The sequence below is a fragment of the Chiloscyllium plagiosum genome, unplaced genomic scaffold (assembly GCF_037043375.1).
Source record: "Chiloscyllium plagiosum isolate Xiang-an unplaced genomic scaffold, Cpla_swu_hap1 HiC_scaffold_25, whole genome shotgun sequence".
Taxonomy (NCBI): domain Eukaryota; kingdom Metazoa; phylum Chordata; class Chondrichthyes; order Orectolobiformes; family Hemiscylliidae; genus Chiloscyllium; species Chiloscyllium plagiosum.
Window position 1 is genome coordinate 19,535,595 of NW_028270163.1, and position 21,739 is coordinate 19,557,333.

A 21,739-nucleotide genomic window follows, 5' to 3' on the forward strand; every position below is an offset into this window, starting at 1 on the left:
AAACCCACGCAGACAATGTGCAAACTCCACACAGATAGTTGCCCGAGGTGAGATATGAACCCCGGTCCCTGTCGCTGTGAGGCAGCAGTGCTAACCACTGAGCCACCATGCCACCCAAAGATGTTCTCTTCTTCTGAACAATCCTTACTTTTAAACTGTGACAACTCATTGGAGACTCTCCACAAGCTCTTCACAGCCACCTTGTCAAAATTTCTCAGGATTTTCAATGAAGTTGCCTTTCATGCCAGCACAATGTGAGTCCAGCCTGTACAACTTTTCTTCAGAAGACAACATGCCCTATCCAAGTATTGGTCTGGCAAGCCTTCTTGGGACTGCTTCCAATGCAGTTACATCCTTCCATAAATAAGGAGACCAATATTGTACACAGTACTCCAAATGTAGTTGCACCAATATCCTGTATTACTGAAGAACCAACTTTCAACGACTGTGTTCAATTATACTTGTAACAAAATAGTTGCATTCTATTAGCTTTCGTGACAACTTACTGTACCTGGGACAGCCAGAACCCCCTGCTTCTCAGAGCTTTGCAAACTCTCATTATTTAGAAAATGTGTTATTTTATTCTTCCTGTAAAATGGACTATTCCATACCTTCCCACATTATATCCCATCTTCCAAATCTTTGCCTACACAGTTAATCTATTAATATTAAATGTGATGTATTGCACTTTAGTTAAACAAACAATGGTAGGAGTTGTACAGTTAATTGTAGAGCCCTGGATAGTGTTGGCAAATAGAGAGAGACCTAGGGGTTCCGATATACAGTTCTTTGAAAACTGCATCACAGGTCGGCAGGGTAGTTTAGCACGCTTGCTTTTATTGCTCAGACCTCTGGGTGTAGGAGTTAGGATGTGATGTTGAGTTTGTACAGGACATTGGGAGGCCACTTTTGGAATACTGTGTACAGTTCTGGATGCTTTATTGGAGTGTTTAGGAAAGATTTGCCAGCTTGTTGCTGGGATTGGAGGGTTTGAGTTATAGGGATAAGCTGGAATACTTTTCACTGGAGCATAGAAGGTTGAAGTGGTGACCTTACAAAGGTTTATAAAATCGTGAGGGGCATAGATAAAGTGAATATTAAAGGTATTTTGCCTTGGGTGGGAGGGTTCAAAACCTGGGGACATATTTTTAAGGTGAGAGGAGAAAGATTTAAAATGGACCTGAGGGGCAACCTTTTCACACAGAGGATGGTTCGTATGAGAAATGAACTGCCAGAAGTAGTGGTACAGTTACAGTATAGTTACATTTAAAAGACATCTGAATAGACACATGAATAGGGAAGGTTTACAGGGATAATGGGCCAAACGCAGGCAAGTGGGACTCTGTTAGTTTGGGAAACTTGGTTGGTATGGATGAGTTGGACTGAATAGTCTGTTTTCATGCTGTGTGACTCTCTGACAGAATTTCCTCTTCACAGATCCTCTTCACAATCTGCTTTCCCACTTACCATTGGATCACCTGCATATCTCGTATGGAGGAGCGAAGGACTTCGGGGAAGCCATATATTTGTGTGGTTGTGTTCCTGAAACACTACTCAGGTAGTGTCTCCCACCCATCCTCCTCCTCGAACCAAAAAAAAAAGGTTCTGAGCGCCAGATTGGTAAAGTAATGAGTTTATTTTTTATTCCTTATTTTTTCAACAGTCTCTTTGGGAATTTAGAATAGTGGGAATGGAGGTTAGGGCAGTTGAATATTCCTCCTGCAGAATATGGGAGGTAAGGGTCACCACTAGTGTCCCTGCTGACTACATCTGCGGGAAGTGCACCCAACTCCTGCTCCTCGAAAACCGCATGAAGGAACTGGAGTTGGAGTTGGAGCTGGAGCTGGATGAGCTTCGGATCATTCGGGAGGCAGAGGGAGTTATTGAGAGGAGTTCCAGGGAGGTAGTCACTCCTAAGGTACAAGAAAAAGGCAGATGGGTTACAGTCAGGGGAAGGAAAGGGAACTGGCAGGCAGTGCAGTGATCCCCTCTGGCCATTCCCTCAACAATAAGTATACCATTTTGGATACTGTTGAGGGGGACGACTTATCGGGGAAAGCAATGGGGCACAGGGCTCTGGCACAGAGTCTGTCCCTGCTGCTCAGAAGGGAAGGGGGAAGAGGAGCAGAGCAGTAGTCATTGGGGACTCCATAGTTAGGGGGACAGATAGGACGTTCTGTGGGGATGAGAGAGACTCACGGTTGGTGTGTTGCCTCCCAGGTGCCAGGGTTTGTAAGGTCTCTGATCGTGTTTTTAGGATCCTTAAGGGGGAGGGGGAGCAGCCCCAAGTCATGGTCCACATAGGTACCAACGACATAGGTAGGAAGAGAGATGGGGATTTAAGGCAGAAATTCAGGGAGCATAGAGCAAGGATGAACAGAGTTGTTGCCTCTAGTTTGTTGCCCGTGCCATGTGCTAGTGAGGCAAGGAATGGAGAGAGAGAGGAGTTGAACACGTGGCTACAGGGATGGTGCAGGAGGGAGGGTTTTGGATTCTTGGATAATTGGGGCTCTTTCTGGGGTAGGTGGGATCTCTACAAGCAGAATGGTCTTCATCTGAACGAGAGGGTTACCAATATCCTGGGGGGGGGGGAATTCGCTAAGGCTATTGGGGTGGGTTTAAACTAATCCAGCAGGGGGATGGAAACCAAAATTGTAGTTCGAGTACAGAAAAGGTTGAGAGTAGGGAGGTCCGAAATCAAGTTTCAGGGACGCAAGATGGCACTGGCAAGCAAGAAGTTGGTTTGAAGTGTGTCTACTTCAACGCCAGGAGCATCCGGAATAAAGTGGGTGAACTTGCAGCATGGGTTGGTACCTGGCACTTCGATGTTGTGGCTATTTCGGAGACATAGATAGAGCAGGGACAGGAATGGTTATTGCAAGTTCCAGAATTTAGATGTTTCAGTAAGAACAGAGAAGATGGTAAAAGGAGGGTGGGGTGTGGCATTGTTGGTCGAGGACAGTATTACAGTTGCAGAAAGGATGTTTGGGGACTCGTCAACTGAGGTAGTATGGGCTGAGGTGATTCTCAATAGGAGTGAGAGAGACAGGGTAGTTGTCATGGGGGACTTCATCTTTCCAAATATTGACTGGGAACACTATAGTACGAGTACTATAGGCGGGTCAGTTTTTGTCCAGTGTGTGCAGGAGGGCTTCCTGACACAGTATGCAGACAGGCCAACAAGGGGCGAAGCCACATTAGATTTGGTACTCGGTAATGAGCCCGACCAGGTGTTAGATTTGGAAGTAGGTGGGCACTTTGGTGATAGCGATCACAATTTTGTTATGTTTACTTTAGTGATAGAAAAGGATAGGTGTATACCACTGGGCAAGAGTTACAACTGGGGGAAAGGCAATTACGATGCGATTAGGCAAGATTTATGAAGCATAGGATGGGGAAGGAAACTGCAGGCACATGAGAAATATGGAGCTTATTCAAGGAAAAGCTCCTGTGTGTCCTAGATAAGTATGTACTTGTCAGGCAGGGAGGAAGCTGTAGAGCACAGGAGCCATGGTTTACGAAGGAAGTGGAATCTCTGGTCAAGAGGAAGAAGAAGGCTTATGTTAGGATGAGATGTGAAGGCTCAGTTAGGGCGCTTGAGTGTTACAAGGTAGCCAGGAAAGACCTAAAGAGAGAGCTCAGAAGAGCCAGGAGAAGACACAAGAAGCTGTTGGTGGATAGGATCAGGGTAAACCCTAAGGCTTTCTATAGGTATTTAAGGAATAAAAGAATGATGAGAGTAAGATTAGGGCCAATCAAGGATAGTAGTGGGAAGTTGTGTGTGGAGTCAGAGGAGATAGGGGAAGCACTAAATGAATATTTTTCAATAGTATTCACTCTAGAAAATGACAATGTTGTCGAAGAGAATACTGAGATACAGGCTACTAGACTGGGTGGGATTGAGGTTCACAAGGAAGAGGTATTAGAAATCCTGCACACTGTGAAAATAGATAAGTCCCCGGGCCAGATGGGATTTATCTTAGGATCCTCTGGGAAGCCAGGGAGGAGATTACCGAACCTTTGGCATTGATCTTTAAATCGTCATTGTCTACAGGAATAGTGCCAGAAGACTGGAGGATAACAAATATGGTTCCCCTGTCCAAGAAGGGGAGTAGAGACAACCCTGGTAATTATAGACCAGTGAGCCTTAATTCAGTTGCTGGTAAAGTGTTGGAAAAGGTTATAACAGATAGGATTTATAAAAATCCAGAAACGAATAATTTGATTACGGATAGTCAGCACGGTTTTGTGAAGGGTAGGTTGTGCCTCACAAACCTTATTGAGTTCATTGAGAAGGTGACCAAACAGATAGATGAGAGTAAACTGGTTGATGTGGTGTATATGGATTTCAGCAAGGCGTTCGATAAGGTCCCCTACAGTAGGCTATTGTACAAAATGCGGAAGAATGGGATTGTGGGAGATACAGCAGTGTGGATCAGTAATTGTCTTGCTGAAAGAAGACAGAGGGTGATGGTTGATGGGAAATGTTCATCCTGGAGTCCAGTAACTAGTGGTGTACCGCAAGGGTCGGTGTTGGGTCCACTGCTGTTCGTCATTTTTATAAACGACCTGGATGAGGGCACAGAAGGGTGGGTTAGTAAATTTGCAGACGACACGAAGGACGGTGGAGTTGTGGATAGTGATGAAGGATGTTGTAGGTTACAGAGAGACATAGATAAGTTGCAGAGCTGGGCTGAGTGGTGGCAAATGGAGTTTAATGCGGACAAGTGTGAGGTGATTCACTTTGGTTGGAGTAACCAGAATGCAAAGTACTGGGCTAATGGTAAGATTCTTGGTTGTGTAGATGAGCAGAGAGATCTCGGTGTTCAGGTACACAGATCCTTGAAAGTTGCCACCCAGGTTGACAGGGTTGTTAAGAAGGCAAACAGTGTTTTAGCTATTATTATTAGAGGGATCGAGTTCCGGAACCATGAGGTTATGCTACAGCTGTACAAAACTCTGGTGTGGCTGCACTTGGAGTATTGTATACAGTTCTGGTCACTGCATTATAAGAAAGATGTGGAAGCTTTGGAAAGGGTGCAGAGGAGATTTACTAGGATATTGCCTGGTATGGAGGAAAGGTCTTACACGGGAAAGGCTGAGGGACTTGAGGTTGTTTTCGTTAGAGAGAAGAAGGTGAGAGGTGACTTAATAGAGACATATAAGATAATCAGAGGGTTAGATACGGTGGACAGGGAGAGCCTTTCTCCAAGTATGGTGACAGCGAGCATGAGGGGGCATAGCTTTAAATTGAGGGGTGATAGATATAGGACAGATGTCAGAGGTAGTTTCTTTACTCGGAGAGTAGTAAGGGTATGGAATGCTTTGCCTGCAACGGTAGTAGATTCGTCAACTTTAAGTACATTTAAGTCATCATTGGACAAGGAATAGTGTAGATTAGATGGGCTTCAGATTGGTATGACTGGTCAGCGCAACGAAGGGTCTGTACTGCACTGTAATGTTCTATGTTCATAACCATACCTTCAATCTCTTCATCCAAGTTGTAATTAGGCCTTGTTAAAAAAAACACCATTTGCCAATTTAATGGAGCCTCCTCTGAATCTAGGGAATTTTGAAAAATTAAAAGCAACACTAGCCACTTCATTTAAAATCCTGACATAAAGTCCATTAGAGGACAGGAACTTGTCAGCCCATGATTCCAACAATACATTCAGCATCACATTCCTGAACTTGCTTGAATTCCAACTCCATTTCTTGATTTACAGCTATTTCGGTATCCTTTATCCTGAACACAGGATAAGTGTTCTACTTTTATGCTCTCATAATTGCCTTTATTTAGGCCTATTCCCACTTTTCCCTCCCTCAGGCTGAATGTAAAAGTCAATTGCATTGATTATTGCTGCTACCTAGGGGAGCCCCCAACAAGAGGTTATTAATTAATCCTCCCTCATTGTACTATCCCATGTTTGGTAAGTTGGTTGGACAGCTGGTTTGTGATCTTGGGCACCATGGGTTCAATTCCCACATCAGCTGAGGTTCCCATGCAGATTCGGCCCCTCACCGTCTCACCTCACGTGTGGCAATGGTGACTCTTGGGTTAAATTACCTAATGAGGAAGCAGCTCCATGGTCTGGTAAAACTACAGTGATTTTACCTTTACCTTAGTAATGCAAAATATCTCTGCCACCTCCTGATTTTGCATTATTATTTCTCCAGACTCATTTTCTACACCACCATTGACTTTATTAACTCCTCTTTTTACATAGCTATAAAAACTTACTCTCTGATTTCGAGCTAGCTTTCTTTCATACTCTAACATTTTAGCTATTCTTTGCTGTTTTCATATCATTTCTGACCTGCCACTCATCTTTGCATAATTAGTTGATATTCTGTAAGTTTAGTTTACCAAGAATGGTGGATCTTTCCCTCTGCTTTTCTTCCTCATTGGAATGTATCCATTCTGTGTGTTCTGAAATATCCACTTAAATGCTTGCCACTGAATCTTTACTGATCTATCCTTCAGTGTAATTTGCCTGTTCATTTTAGCTAATTCTACTTTTATGCTCTCATAATTGCCTTTATTTAGGCCTATTCCCACTTTTCCCTCCCTCAGGCTGAATGTAAAAGTCAATTGCATTGATTATTGCTGCTACCTAGGGGAGCCCCCAACAAGAGGTTATTAATTAATCCTCCCTCATTGTACTATCCCATGTTTGGTAATAACCTGCTCTTTGATTGACTGCAGAACATGCTGTTCTAAGAAACTATCATGAATACATTCTAATGACCTCGCCCAGGCCACCTTTGCTCATGTGATTTTCTTCCAGTCATTTTGCAGATTAATCCTCCCACATAATTAGCACATTCTGGCAAACTCCCATTATTTCTTGCTTCAGGCTGCAACTCACCATGTTGTTACTGTTATGGTGCCAATATACTAGTTTCACAAGTGACTTTTCTAATCATTTCTCATCTCTACCCAAACAATTTGTATATCCTGTTTTCCTGGACTTAGGTCATTCCTCTCCATATTGTTAATACCATCACAAATTCACAGAGCAAGCCCTCCATCTGTTTCTAGTATCCTGTCCTTTCTAAATGTTACATACCATCCAATGTTCAGGTCCCAATCTATGGCGTCCTGAGAGAATGTCTCTGTTCTGGCCAATAGATTATTTATTTATTTACTTTTATTTGTTATGTTTCAAATGCTATGTGCATTTTGATATAGAGACTTTTGTGTTGTTGTAACCTTTTGCCTTAATTTTTCATTTATTCTTAAATGTGTACTCTCTACTCCTTTTCTGACTGTTCAATATTTCTAATAAATACCACCCCACCCTTTGATTGATCATGTCTTCTCAAGTTTGATCTCTTGCTTCCAACATTCACTTCAAAATTTCCCTCATTTCCTGGTTGTCTAGAACACTGGCCCCAGCATAGTTCAGGTGGAGACTGCCCAATGGTCCAGCCCCACTTTCCCCAGGACTGACTGTCTCCAAATGCCAGTACATCTCTCCTAAGATGATACCCAAAATTATTTACAATGTTCCAACAGTTGTCTGAGTAGTGCCTTGTTTAATTTGAGCAAAACTTCCCTGCTTTTATATTCAATTCCCTTTGAAATAACGAGGAGAAAGTGAGGTCTGCAGATGCTGGAGATCAGAGTTGGAAATGTGTTGCTGGAAAAGCGCAGCAGGTCAGGCAGCATCTAGGGAACAGGAGAATCGACGTTTCGGGCATTAGCCCTTCTTCAGGAATGAGGAAAGTTGGTCCAGCAGGCTAAGATAAAAGATAGGGAGGAGGGACTTGGGGGAGGGGCGTCGGAAATGTGATAGGTGGAAAGAGGTCAAGGTGAGGGTAATAGGTCAGACTGGGGTGGGGGCGGAGAGGTCGGGAAGAAGATTGCAGGTTAGGAAGGCGGTGCTGAATTTGATGGATTTGACTGAGACAGGCTGGGGGGAGGGGAAATGAGGAAACTGGTGAAATCCGAGTTCATCCCTTGTGGTTGGAGGGTTCCTAGCCGGAAGATGAGGCGTTCTTCCTCCAACCGTCGTTTCGCTGTGGTCTGACGATGGAGGAGTCCAAAGACCTGCATATCCTTGGTGGAGTGGGAGGGGGAATTGAAATGTTGAGCTACAGGGTGGTTGGGTTGGTTGGTCCGGGTGTCCCAGAGGTGTTCTCTGAAATGCTCTGCAAGTAGGCGGCCTGTCTCCCCAATATAGAGGAGGCCACATCGGGTGCAAAGGATGCAATAGATGATATGTGTGGAGGTACAGGTGAATCTGTGGCGGATATGAAAGTTTCCTTTGGGGCCTTGGAGGGAGGTGAGGGGGGAGGTGTGGGCGCAAGTCTTGCACCTCCTGCGGTTGCAGGGGAAGGTGCCGGGAGTGGAGGTTGGGTTGGTGGGGGGTGTGGATCTGACGAGGGAGTCACGGAGGGAGTGGTCTTTACGGAATGCTGATAGGGGAGGGGAGGGAAATATATCCTTGGTGGTGGGGTCCGTTTGGAGGTGGCGGAAATGGCGGCGGATGATGCGCTGTACATGGAGGTTAGTGGGGTGGTATGTGAGGACCAGTGGGGTTCTGTCCTGGTGGCGGTTGGAGGGGCGGGGTTCAAGGGCGGAGGATCGGGAAGTGGAAGAGATGCGGTGGAGGGCATCGTCGACCACGTCGGGGGGGAAATTGCGGTCTTTGAAGAAGGAGGCCATCTGGGATGTGCGTTTTTGGAACTGGTCCTCCTGGGACCAGATGCGGCGGAGTCGAAGGAATTGGGAGAATGGGATGGCGTTTTTACAGGGGGCAGGATGGGAGGAGGTGTAGTCCAGGTAGCTGTGGGAGTCGGTTGGTTTGTAGTAGATGTCCGTGTTGATTCGGTCGCCTGAGATAGAAATAGAAAGGTCGAGGAAGGGGAGGGAGGAATCTGAGACTGTCCAGGTGAATTTGAGGTCGGGGTGGAAGGTGTTGGTGAAGTGGATGAACTGTTCAACCTCCTCGTGGGAGCACGAGGCGGCGCCGATACAGTCATCGATGTAGCGGAGGAAAAGGTGGGGGGTGGGGCCAGTGTAGTTGCGGAAGATGGATTGTTCCACATATCCTACGAAGAGGCAGGCATAGCTGGGGCCCATGCGGGTGCCCATGGCTACTCCTTTGGTTTGGAGGAAGTGGGAGGATTGGAAAGAGAAGTTGTTCAGGGTGAGGACCAGTTCAGTCAGTCGAAGGAGGGTGTCTGTGGAAGGGTACTGGTCGGTACGGCGGGAAAGAAAGAAGCGGAGGGCTTTGAGTCCTTCGTGATGGGGGATGGAGGTGTACAGGGACTGGATGTCCATGGTGAAAATAAGGCTTTGGGAACCGGGGAAGCGAAAATCATGGAGCAGGTGGAGGGAGTTCTTGGACTAAGGGGGACAGGACGGTGTCAAGGTATGCGGAGATGAGTTCGGTGGGGCAGGAGCAGGCGGAGACAATGGGTCGGCCGGGGCAGTCAGGTTTGTGGATTTTGGGCAGGAGGTAGAAGCGGGCGGTGCGGGGTTGTGGGACTATGAGGTTGGAGGCGGTGGATGGGAGATCCCCCGAGGTGATGAGGTTATGGACGGTCTGGGAGATGATGGTTTGGTGGTGGGGGGTGGGGTCATGGTCAAGGGGGCAGTAGGAGGGGGTATCTGCGAGCTGGCGTTTGGCCTCAGCGGTGTAGAGGTCGGTGCGCCAAACTACTACCGCGCCTCCCTTGTCTGCTGGTTTGATAGTGAGGTTGGGGTTGCAACGGAGTGAGTGGAGGGCTGCGCGTTCCGAGGGTGAGAGGTTGGAGTGGGTGGGAGGGGTGTGGGAGTTCAGGTGGCGGTTAATATCGCGGCGGCAGTTGGCTATGCAGAGGTCGAGGGCAGGTAGGAGGCCAGCACGGGGTGTCCAGGTGGATGGGGTGTGTTGGAGGCGGGAGAAGGGGTCGTCAGAGGGTGGGCGGGAGTCTTGGTTAAAGAAGTAGGCGCGGAGGCGAAGGCGGCGGAAGAATTGTTCGATTCACGCCGCGTGTTGAATTCATCAATCCGGGAGCGTAGGGGAATGAAGGTGACCCCTCTGCTGAGGACTGATCTTTCATCCTCAGAGAGGGGTAGGTCTGGAGGGATGGTGAAAACACGGCAGGGCTGGGAGCTAGGACCTGGTGTGGGGCTGGAGCTGAGTGTGGGGGCGGGGTTAGGTCTGGGGGCGGGGACGGAGATCGGCGTGGGGGCGGGGTCGGGCATCAATCCGGGAGCGTAAGGGAATGAAGGTGAGGCCTCTGCTCCAACCCAACCCCCCACCAACCCAACCTCCACTCCCAGCACCTTCCCCTGCAACCGCAGGAGGTGCAAGACTTGCGCCCACACCTCCCCCCTCACCTCCCTCCAAGGCCCCAAAGGAAACTTCCATATCCGCCACAGATTCACCTGTACCTCCACAGATATCATCTATTGCATCCTTTGCACCCGATGTGGCCTCCTCTATATTGGGGAGACAGGCCGCCTACTTGCAGAGTGTTTCAGAGAACACCTCTGGGACACCCGGACCAACCAACCCAACCACCCTGTAGCTCAACATTTCAATTCCCCCTCCCACTCCACCAAGGATATGCAGGTCTTTGGACTCCTCCATCGTCAGACCACAGCGAAACGATGGTTGGAGGAAGAACGCCTCATCTTCCGGCTAGGAACCCTCCAACCACAAGGGATGAACTCGGATTTCACCAGTTTCCTCATTTCCCCTCCCCCCAGCCTGTCTCAGTCAAATCCATCAAATTCAGCACCGCCTTCCGAACCTGCAATCTTCTTCCCGACCTCTCCGCCCCCACCCCAGTCTGACCTATCACCCTCACCTTGACCTCTTTCCACCTATCACATTTCCGACGCCCCTCCCCCAAGTCCCTCCTCCCTATCTTTTATCTTAGCCTGCTGGACCAACTTTCCTCATTCCTGAAGAAGGGCTAATGCCCGAAACGTCGATTCTCCTGTTCCCTAGATGCTGCCTGACCTGCTGCGCTTTTCCAGCAACACATTTCCACCTTTGAAATAACGGCCAATCCTCCATTTGTCTCCATTTACCCACCAAACCCAGATGCCAGTTTTTTTTGTGATTCATGGATGAGGTCTCCCAAATCCTTCTGTTCAGTATCTTTTTGCAGACTTTTTTCCATTTAAGTAATACTCAGCTCCTGTATTCTTCCTACCAGAGTGCATAATCTCATACTTCCCTACACTCTACTCTATCTGCCCAGGTATTTTCTTAATCTGTTTATATCTCTCTCTGCACACTCACCACTAGCCTTCTCATCTTTTTCTGTGTCATCCACAAACTTGTTTATAGTATATTAATTTTGATAACCCCAAGTTATAATAATCATTGTGACTTTTTTGTCATCATCAGTCCCTTTGAACTGAGGATGATGTCTGTCATACTCGATGTGTCTTCAGGTGACAGACGAGCCCAGTATTTGAGCAACACGTTCTTCCACTTTTGGGCACAGTTGCATGGGGAAATGGAATTCACAGCCCAGATGGCTTCATTCTCCTTTCTCTGCTTTCACTGTTGCACCTCGTGACTGAATTGTTCAGAGAGGTGGATATCTGGTTATGTGGCCTCCCCATTCAGCAGTCAGTTAAAAATCAATAACCACCTTCTATCTCTCTGACCAGCAGTCCAGTATTCAATTTAGGAAGTAAATGTAATTGTTGGCATCTCCCCAGTTAGACCAAGATTAAGTTTCTATGCCCCAATCTATCCACTGGTAATCTATAGGATATAAATGGTGAGCCATTATTACATCAGGCATATTGAGGTTCTATAGCTCCCTTGAGGAGACATATAGCCTCCTTCTGAGTTTGCTTGATGCAATATACATAGAACATAAGTGTGTGCTGTTCCATGGACATGTTGACTGAGTTCTGAGTTTCTAGTAACTGTTGGGTGGAATTGGAAGCTTTGAGGTTAATTTGCATCATGTGATCTCTGATATATTAGTTAAGCAAAATTCAGTTTACAATATCAACGGGAAGGTATAGCTTTTAAAATAATTTATGATCTCTCTTCATGTCTTGTGGACAAGGCTGCTAGTTTGAGGATAATGGTGTTGCCTCTACAACCCTCTAGGGTAGAGAATTCAAAATATTCGTCACCCTCTTGGTGAAGAATCACTCCTCATCTCAGTCTTAAATGGCCTACTGCTTATTCTGAGATTGTATCCCATTCTTTTAGACCCCAGAGAGAAAATATCCTTCCTGCACCTACACTGTTGGGTTGTATCAGGATTTTGTATGCTTCAGTAAGATCACCTTAAAAATAAGCTATTGTGATGTTGAGTTGGAAGCCTTTTTCCATGTCAAAGGATTCAGACCAAGATTTTCTTTCCCTTGTTTTGGTAACTTTCACCTACTGTGATTACAGAAACTGTGTTTCCCTTGGGTGCAATATAATTACAGAATTATATAAAAATTGAGCCACAGCACCAAATGTGTATTGTAGACTTTTTGACAATACATTTTCACATGTAACAAAGCACCATCACTCCTTACATGCAAATCGGCAGCTGTAGACCTGACTGGTGTCTTTTATGCAGCTAAGATCCACTCACAGCAGGTCTTACCAGCAACATTTTAATATCTTATAACTGTCCAGGGCTGAGTTTTCATGCAGGTGCTCTCCAACTGGACTTAGGGAAACGTAGGACCTTTTTACACTGGCTGCTGTTTCTAACTCTCACAGTCCAGGTCTTGCATATTTTTTTCTGTCATTCTCACTTCAACAAAATTTGATCATTTTAAGGGAAGCTTTCTTCACTCCCGAGTGCTCTACCTGAATGATATTTACTTGCTTCTTGAAGCCACCTGGGAGGAATATAGATTGTCAAGTTATTGTGTTAGCCAAATGAAGATCGAACTGCTCAGTGATTCATGTTAGGCACCAGAAGATACATTACCTGCTGTCACAGTACACATTAAAGCAAGCATAATAAATCTTTACCGTAACTTGTCTAAGTATAAAATGATCAGGGAAATCCATCGTGCATCCTTTGAGTTAGCACGATATCTTTATTTGTCTTAGAACCTTAGAACCCCCTATAGTGTGGAAAGAGGACATTCCGCCCGACAAGACTGCACAGACCCTCCAAACAACATTCCACCTGGACCCATCTCCCGATCCTATCCTTGCAACCTTGCATTTCTCATGGCTGATGAACCTAATCTACACATTCCTGAACACTATGGGCAATTTAGCAATTTAACAATCAATCTAACTTGCATATCTTTGGACTATTAAAGAATTCTCTGAATCGCCACTCACAGAATAAATTATGTATTTTGATGTTTACTGTTATACATGATAGGTTTAACTGAAGGAATGTGAAAAACATTTGAATTAGGTTTGTTCTGTGCTTTGTGTCTGGGGGCTATCATGCACAGCCACCAGCCTGTGCCAGTTCTGGTGAAGGTGAGTAACACACACATTTGGTGCTGTCACCACTTGTACCGGATTGTAGTGTAGGTCTGAATATCTGCTGTGCTGCTGTTCTGTCTGCATTCATCAGGGAACCAAGCAACACGTACTAATAGCAATGTGCAATTAGCCTCCAGTGCTGAAAAGGAAGCCTTACTGAGTGACAGCAGGTAGCTGTGGAATGCTACTGTTTCAATTCTGAACAAGATGGAGGTAAAATGAGGAAAGACCTAAAATTTCTTTGGAGGCCTTTAGATGCTTATAGGGCAGCTCCTCGAAGGGTGGGAGGGAGGTCACTTCCTGGTACCTGGAAATTGAGGACCTGGCAGCAATGGCAGAAGAAGTCTAAAGACCCTCTATAGGTTAATAAATGCATCTTCACATTGCCATCTCCTACCCACTGCTCCACCAAGCTCTCATGCTGCTCAATGTACCACATCAACAAACATCACCAGCCCCTGGCACTCAGGGCTCACACGTAACACTCACAGTCTCTACACCTTATCCTCACACACCTACCAATGCTGCGAACCTCAGACCAATCCCACTCACTGACTTCATATACCTTTGTTATGACACGTGATAAACACACCTGCTTAACTTAAAGTAGTAAAACAAAAAAGATTTATCCTGTGCAGTAATCTGTGAAAATTCAAGAGGCCAAGCACTTTTTAAAATAAAAATTAACAACTTTATTTCTTAAAGTATAACAGAGAATAATTAACTAACAACTATTTACAAATCCTTCATCTAACCTACATTTTACTTTCCCCTTCTACAATACTAGTCCGATAAAACCCCCAATTAAGATTTACTAAACAAAACTTCTTATTCCAAAACCAGGCAGCTTTCAGTTTTCTCTGTATTCCTATCTTCTTTTCTTCACAGGTTACTGATCGATAAAGGTACCTTTAAGAGAGCTATTTTTCTGCGCAGTGTGCAGATGTCTTTGGCTTGGCAGTTCTCCTCTCAACTGTTCAATTTTCCCTGGTCTTATATCCCCAAAGCATCGGATTGTGTAATTGGCTTTTAAGATTGTCAATATACTAAATTCAAACTGGATTGGAGTTTGGTATAACTTAAATTGATTGGCCTAATTTGAATCTTTTTTGTTGTTTCCAGGCAACCAGCTAATCTAGCTACCCCAGTAGGTGGACCACATGTTTACAATGTATCTTATTCAGAACACTTGGTGCTGTCAGGTAGTTTTTGCTAGCTTTTAAAACTTACTTAAAGGTACAGTGCACTCACATTTTCATAACATATTGTCCTCCAATGGTTGCATGTGCAGAAGTGGCTATCATACTGGTCAATGCTGTGATCTGTGTTAGTATGGTAACTACCATGCACAGAATGTCAGAATAGTGTAGCTTAAAGGGAACGTTGCCTCCAGCTATTCACCTAGGGGAGGCATCTTACCCAACATATTGCTAATCTTCTCCACTACATAAAGGAAAACAAATGGTACACAAGAGAAGAGAACAGACCCAGCTGAGAAACAAAGACACCGCCATCCTCAGCTCCATGCTTGAAGTGTTTCACCCCAGCATGGGGTCTGTTGCCAAGCTGGGCCCATGGCATTCAGCGTCCCTTAGCACACTGAGGGTGATAATATGTTCCTGCCTGTTCTCAACTGCCAGCTTATACTGATTCTACTACCTGCTGGAAAATACATGCTGCAGATAGTGACAGTATGAACCTCCTGCATTTCATCCCACTGTTAATTGTAAATTCATTGTCGGAGACAGGCAGGTTATTGAAACTTTTCATCTTGCACTCATTAGGCCAAAAGCAAGAATGGCAAATTTCAAATGATCATAATTGGGTATTGCATCTGTTGTGATGAGGTTGGCAACATGAAAATTTCAATGACCTCTCTGACTTTGCAGCAATATTCAAGCTCTGTATTACCAACTGGCTATTTATTTAATAATGTTTAATTGTATACAAGTAATGTGTACTAACTGGGATTTATATGTGGGTCTGCAAATAAAGACTGAAAAAATGGGCTGTGAGTTCGAATGTATATGCTTGTAATAAGCAACACTGTAAATAAATGCTTACAACAGTATGAAATGACTGGGTCCAGTTCTACCCTTCACAAACTGGATTTCTAGAATATAACACCCACTACTCACAACAATCTTCCCATTTTGCTTTCCTGCTTTCAGACACTCAAGATCTGTTGCATGCCCAGCCCTAGCACGGGCAGGAGGAGGAAAAGTGCAACACCTCAGCATTGAAGAAGAGGACAAGTCACTTACGCAGACATGGTCATGCACATACATCAAAGGCTAGTATAGAGTTGGGATTGGGGTATGATGAACTACAGGGAGTGATGGAGCTGCAGTCTTGCCATAACTAAAGGACGGGTTGTTTGCCAATGGACGGCATGGTCACAGATGAGATCTCCAACAGGAGGACTTATCCGAGGAATTTGATGGTATATGGACAGAAGAAAGCTGATGGATATGTGCACCCAGTTGTTAAGTGTATGGTTTGGCCTGTCAGACTGCCTCCTGTCACTATCAAGAAGCATGGAGGAGTCCAGCTCCAAATTAGCACAGAGTTTCCTGCACAGCCTCCCTTCTCAATAACTTTTCCACCATCTCTGTTGTGCTGTAACAGAGGCATTGCTACTCAATCCCCTGTACCTCTTGCTTGCTTTGTATAGGGAGATCACCCAAATCCTCTGGCCTGCAGAGAATTGAAATCAGGAACTCAAAAAAAACACCTTCAAAGGCAGAACAGAGTACTTCAATGGCATTTGCAATAGCAGGCAATATTTTAAGTGATCTTGTCTGAAGATTACCTGAATCTTTACATAATTCCAGGGTTGCACCACTCCAGCAGCTGAACACTTGTTCATTGGTGACTGTTAAGTAAGTTTATCCAATGGACCTGGATGGTTTGAATTTTGGCGTGAGTACCACATCAGCTAACTCAGCTGTGCAAAGTCATGACAGAATGGGGTTTGGAGATTTCTGGCATCTGCAGGGAGATGCCTAGACCAGCATTTTTTCCCACGATGGTGCAGCCACTGGCTTTCACTGAATGTGAAATTTAAAATTCAACTTTTGTGTCCGTCATTGCCACATGTCTTACTCTAAACAATCAAGAGGGACTTCACAGGCCAGGCATAGCAATCAAGCAATGAAATGTAGATTTGAATTTAATGATATGTTTCTTAATTATATTCATAGAGGTATTAATTGTCTTAATATATAAACATTTGCCAGGTGGGGTTCAGGGAAACATGATTGAGATATAAAAAATTATGAGGGGCATAGTCCTTGTTGCAGGGATTAATACCTAGGAGTTACAGATTTATGACAAGGGGATTTAGGGGGTTATGAGGAAAAGCTCTATCACTCAGAGAGTTATGGGAATCTGGAACTCACTGCCTGTAAGAATGGTCAAGGCAGAAACTCTTATAAACATCTAAAACATATTTCAATATGGTCCTGTGTTGCCAAGGTACACAAGGCTTTGGGCAAAGTGCTGGAATATGGGATTGGAATAATTAGGTGCTTGTTTTTGATGGGTCCAGACTTGATGGGCCAAAGGGCCTTTCTCTGTGCTGTACATCTCTATGACTCCAAGACGTATGTACAAACATACAAGTATACAGACAGACATCTGGACACATGAATTAAGAGTACAGTCAGTCCTTCTATAACACAATGGTAGCGTTCTTGTGCAACCCTGTGTTGTAGAAAAATTGTGCTTTAGGAACAGTGCTGAAAGTGTTGGTGCCGTAATCGCATTACAGCCAACACACGTTCTAAACGTTCGCGCTGTAGAAACAGCAACCCTAATTCGTCAATCATGTTGCAGCAAATTCGTGTTGATAAAACGCTCGTTATAACATAATGACCTGTAGTGCATTCGGTCCATCAAACTGTTTCGTCATTCAGTCAAGTCATGGCTGATATGATTGGCCTTAACTCCACAGCTGTGCTTGCTTCAAACTCCCTTAATAATCAAGAATCTGTCCATAACTGCCCACACAATATTCAATAACCCCGCCCTTTGTCACTCTCTGGGAAAGAGACTTCCCCAGACACACAACTCTCTGAGAGAAAAGAAATTCTCATCACTGTCACAAATGAGGAACCCTTTATTGTTAAACTGTGTCCCCTTGTTCCAGTCTCTCCCACAAGAGGAAACATCCTTTCAGCATCCACTCTGTCAACTCCCCTCAGGATCACACCATGTTTCAATAAGATCACTTGTCAGCCTTCCAAACTCCAAAAAGTACAGGCTCAACCTATACAACATTTCCTTATAAGGTAATCATTACTTGTTTTACACTTTTGCTTGTACATTGCACTAACTCTACAAAAACATATATTTTGTGCATGAAATGATTCCATAAGAGTCAGAAGCCTTACTCTAACACAGCATGAGTTGCAGCCTCCGAATGATAGCGATAGAGAAGCAGACAGTGATCCACTCGAAATACGCTCCCTCCCTTTCGAAGATTTTCATAAAAGAATAATAGATCTTCAGGGACACCCTAGAGAAATAGATTGGTAAGAATTTCATGAGAACCTTGAGTATATAAGTCATATAAAACCTTAGAGTTTTAACAGTAATGCTCAAACATCTGCTTCAGACATTGTTGTATTATTCAGACAATGTTGCAGGGCAGCACGGTTGGCTCAGTGATTAGCACTGCTGCCTCAGAGCACCAGGGTCCCAGCCTTGGGCGACTGTCTGTGTGGAGTTTGCACATTTTCCCCATGTCTGCGTGAGTTTCCTCCGGGTGCTCCGGTTTCCTCCCACAGTTCAAAGATTAGGTGAATTGGCCATGCTAAATTGCCCATAGTGCTAGGTGCATCAGTCAGAGGGAAATGAGTCAGGGTGGGTTACTCTTCGGAGGGGTTGGTGTGGACTGGTTGGGCCGAAGGGCCTGTTTCCACACTGTAGGGAATCTAATGATTCTAATAAATTATGATCATTGAATTGAGCTTTCAAAAACTACCATGGGGTAGTTCTTAGTGAAGACATGATACTTTCAAATGTGTAGAAGACTGAGCCTCAAAATTGCCCTGAATGGATAGTCATAATTTGGAATGGCTTTGTCTGGAATTGTCGACATTAGAAACATAAAGGCCAATAACCAAAGCATGGCGCTCACTGGCAACTGGAATGCATTATTTCTTGCATCATGCTAATGCAACTGATCTGAAGGAATATTCAAAAGGCTAGACTTTGTGGCTAACTCTGAATAAATGTCAATAGCCGTTATATATGCAATCATAATTCATGGGGTTTTGCACTGGAGACTTCTGTCAGTCAATTATTTATGAACAGGGAAAGTAAATGTCTGTCCTCTTCACCATTCAAACTGAACGTTTGATAGTGGGCAGTGCACAGTCCAATGAGGACGTACCAGTTAAAAGATTTAATTCAATGCCAAATCAGGTACAGCAAGCAAAAGTTGAGTAAATTAGATTAGATTAAATTACAGTAATAAAAAGATATATTTCACTTCTGTTGTTTTGTTTTGAATCTCCAACAATAATTAAAATCTGAAGCAATGGGAGCGTACATTTATAAGCAAATTTTCAGTGACTGAGAGGTTGTTGACAGTAATTAAGACTTACGCTGCTATTAAAAGGCATTTACAGTATAATTGACAAGCCCTAATGTTTTCTGGCCAGCTTAATCTGTATGTTAGTTCTCAGCAAACAACTTCATGCCATTTCATGTATCAATTAATTGCACAGTCTCTGTAGAGGTAAGGCATTGTTAAGAGTAATTTGTGGATTTATATGTTTAATTCTACATTTACAACTGCTGAAATTTGATATCTGATTTTCATTTTAAAAAGTAGATGTACTATGGTAGGTAAAGTAACATGAGATAGTAGCCAGAGGAGCAGATACATTCAGTTAAATTTGTGGTGGGTGTTGTAAATAGTGGTTTGCTCTGTCCACTGTTTGAAGAAAAAGTTGTAGAGAGTTGCAGCTAATTTAAGACTAGATGTGGGAAAGCAGTTTCATAAAATCAAGGCAATAAAGGGATCGATAGAGTTTATGAAGAGGTCAAGCAGTTGGTTGTCGTTAGGATATAAGTAGAAGCTGATCTCATGTGTGTGGATGTTGTTAAAAAGCAACGTGTTGAATAGGAAGTGGAGAGAAGCCAGGTCTGGATCCTTGGGCAATTTCCAAACTGAGACGAGAGGGAATCACATTGCTGCTAATGCTCTGTCCATAAACACATGGGCAAGTCTGGTACCATATGCAAATGTTCCACACTGAGTTGGACAATAGAGGAGGGTATGTTTTGAGGAGGCCAGTATGTCTGGCCATCTCTATATTTGGAAAAGAAAATGAGGAGGGAGAATGAACATGTCAGAGAAAGTTGTTCAATTTTTGTTCACTCCATTTCTGTGCTGTGGTCAGGGCAGAATCTTGAGTAAAAAGATAGAAACAAGGAGGTGTCAAAGAGATGGGGATGGGCCTTAGAGACACAGATTGTTCAAGGACACTGGGGAGGAAATGGAGCCTTGTGCCTAGTATCACTTGCAGGTTAAGAATAGACTAATGACATGTCCTTAGGCTCCTGCCAAAACCACTCTATAACTTCACACAAGAGGTTGCCAGAAGCAATCCAGTTTGGGTCTGCTTTCAGTTTTCTATCTGAGAATAGACCTGAATTGCTATTTTGAAGGTTTAGAACTCTCAATATAGGGATTCAACAGCTTTGAATATTAAATTTGTCTATAGGTTGTTCCTGTTTCTCTCATTTCTTAAATTGAGAAGCATAAAGCTTGTAGTGTGTCATTGATTTCATGAACATTTTTGAGATACGTTCTTTAGCACAGATATGGTCTGGTAAGAGCATATTGCATTTGAGGGCATTGACTAATTTTCTAATTGCCTCATCAAGAAAAACAAGAATAATAGAAAAAAGTTTCTTTATTCCTTGCCAATGCTCAGTGATTTTAGTACCAATCTGTTAACCATCCAACAGATCATAGCAAATACTTAAGCTGCTAGGTGTATCTGAGACTTGGATCACTTAAAGTACAGGTTGAGAAATGAATTCTCTCTGTGCATCAAATGATATTATTGAAAGAAAGGTGGAGGGTTTCATTCCCAGCATGTTCTTTGGACAAACTGACCTTGATTACAACAGGAATGGACTGTAATGATAATATATCGCAGCCAGCTTTCCCTCCCTCTCTTCCTACAGAGCATGTGTTGTATCTCAGTAGTCCTGACACTTTTGAGCTGGGTCTGTAAGTCTTCATTCTCAATCTTGGCATGCTGTCTGCGTGTGCATCAATTACTGCACTTTTCTGTTTACATCAAAGAACCAGTAACTACCCTTCACGCAGCATCAGTCCTAATTAAAATAAAATTCCTTTGTAGCAAAATTTATTTTAGTGCTTGGCATTTTAATCCTTTTGAAGTATGACGTTAATGAATCTCAGTGATACTGTAGAACCATTAACAAAACATAAACATTCAGAAAATAGGTCTTGTTGATAAGGCACACACTGGCTTCTTTCAAATTTGAGTGAGAGTTTTTTTTAATGGGGAGAATTTAGTCTACAAAGATTATGCAGCTTTAGAATTTCCCCCTCTTGTTTAACCCCACTCTGGGCCATTGATTTAAAAGTTCTTATCCTCACATTTAAAACCTTCCCTCCTAAGGGCGGCACGGTGGCACAGTGGTTAGCACTGCTGCCTCACAGCGCCAGAGACCCGGGTTCAATTCCCGCCTCAAGCGACTGACTGTGTGGAGTTTCCACGTTCTCCCCGTGTCTGCGTGGGTTTCCTCCGTGTGCTCCGGTTTCCCCCCCACAGTCCAAAGATGTGATTGGCCATGCTAAATTGCCTGTAGTGTTAACTAAGGGGGTAAATGTAGGGGTATGGGTGGGTTGCGCTTTGGCGGGTCGGTGTGGACTGGTTGGGCCGAAGGGCCTGTTTCCACACTGTAATGTAATCAAAAATTTCTCCAGTTCCTCAAGCAACCTTCTGAGTACCTGACATTTTTGCAACTTTGGCCTCTAGTCCATCCTGATTTCTACTATTCCACCACTGGGCAGCATGATAGCTCAGTGGTTAGCAGGGTTGCCTCAGCTCCAGGGATCTGGGTTCGATTCCAGTGTTAGGCGACTGTCTGTGTGGAGTTTGCACATTCTCCCCATTTCCTCTGGGAAATTTCCTTGTGGATTTCCTCTGGGCGCTCAGGTTTCTCCCCATATTCCAAAGTTGTGTAGGTTAGGTGGATTGGTTATGCTAAATTGCCTGTAGTGGCCAGGGATTTGCAGAATAGGTGAATTAACCATGGGAAATGCA

General features: G+C 44.2%; 1 protein-coding gene and 1 long non-coding RNA gene across 2 annotated transcripts in view; one reads left to right on the forward strand and one right to left on the reverse strand.

Moving 5' to 3' along the window:
- The window catches only part of qtgal (queuosine-tRNA galactosyltransferase), a 385,611-nt gene that overhangs the window by 86,406 nt on the left and 277,466 nt on the right, over nt 1-21,739 (reverse strand). The window contains exon 8 of the mRNA XM_043714488.2: nt 17,816-17,940. Coding sequence (XP_043570423.1) covers nt 17,816-17,940 — 125 coding nt within the window. The remainder of the gene's footprint in view (nt 1-17,815; nt 17,941-21,739) is intronic.
- LOC148145295 (uncharacterized) overlaps nt 19,131-21,739 on the forward strand; it is a 141,987-nt gene continuing 139,378 nt past the window's right edge. Inside the window, exon 1 of the long non-coding RNA XR_015761392.1 lies at nt 19,131-19,167. This is a non-coding gene — a long non-coding RNA (uncharacterized LOC148145295). The remainder of the gene's footprint in view (nt 19,168-21,739) is intronic.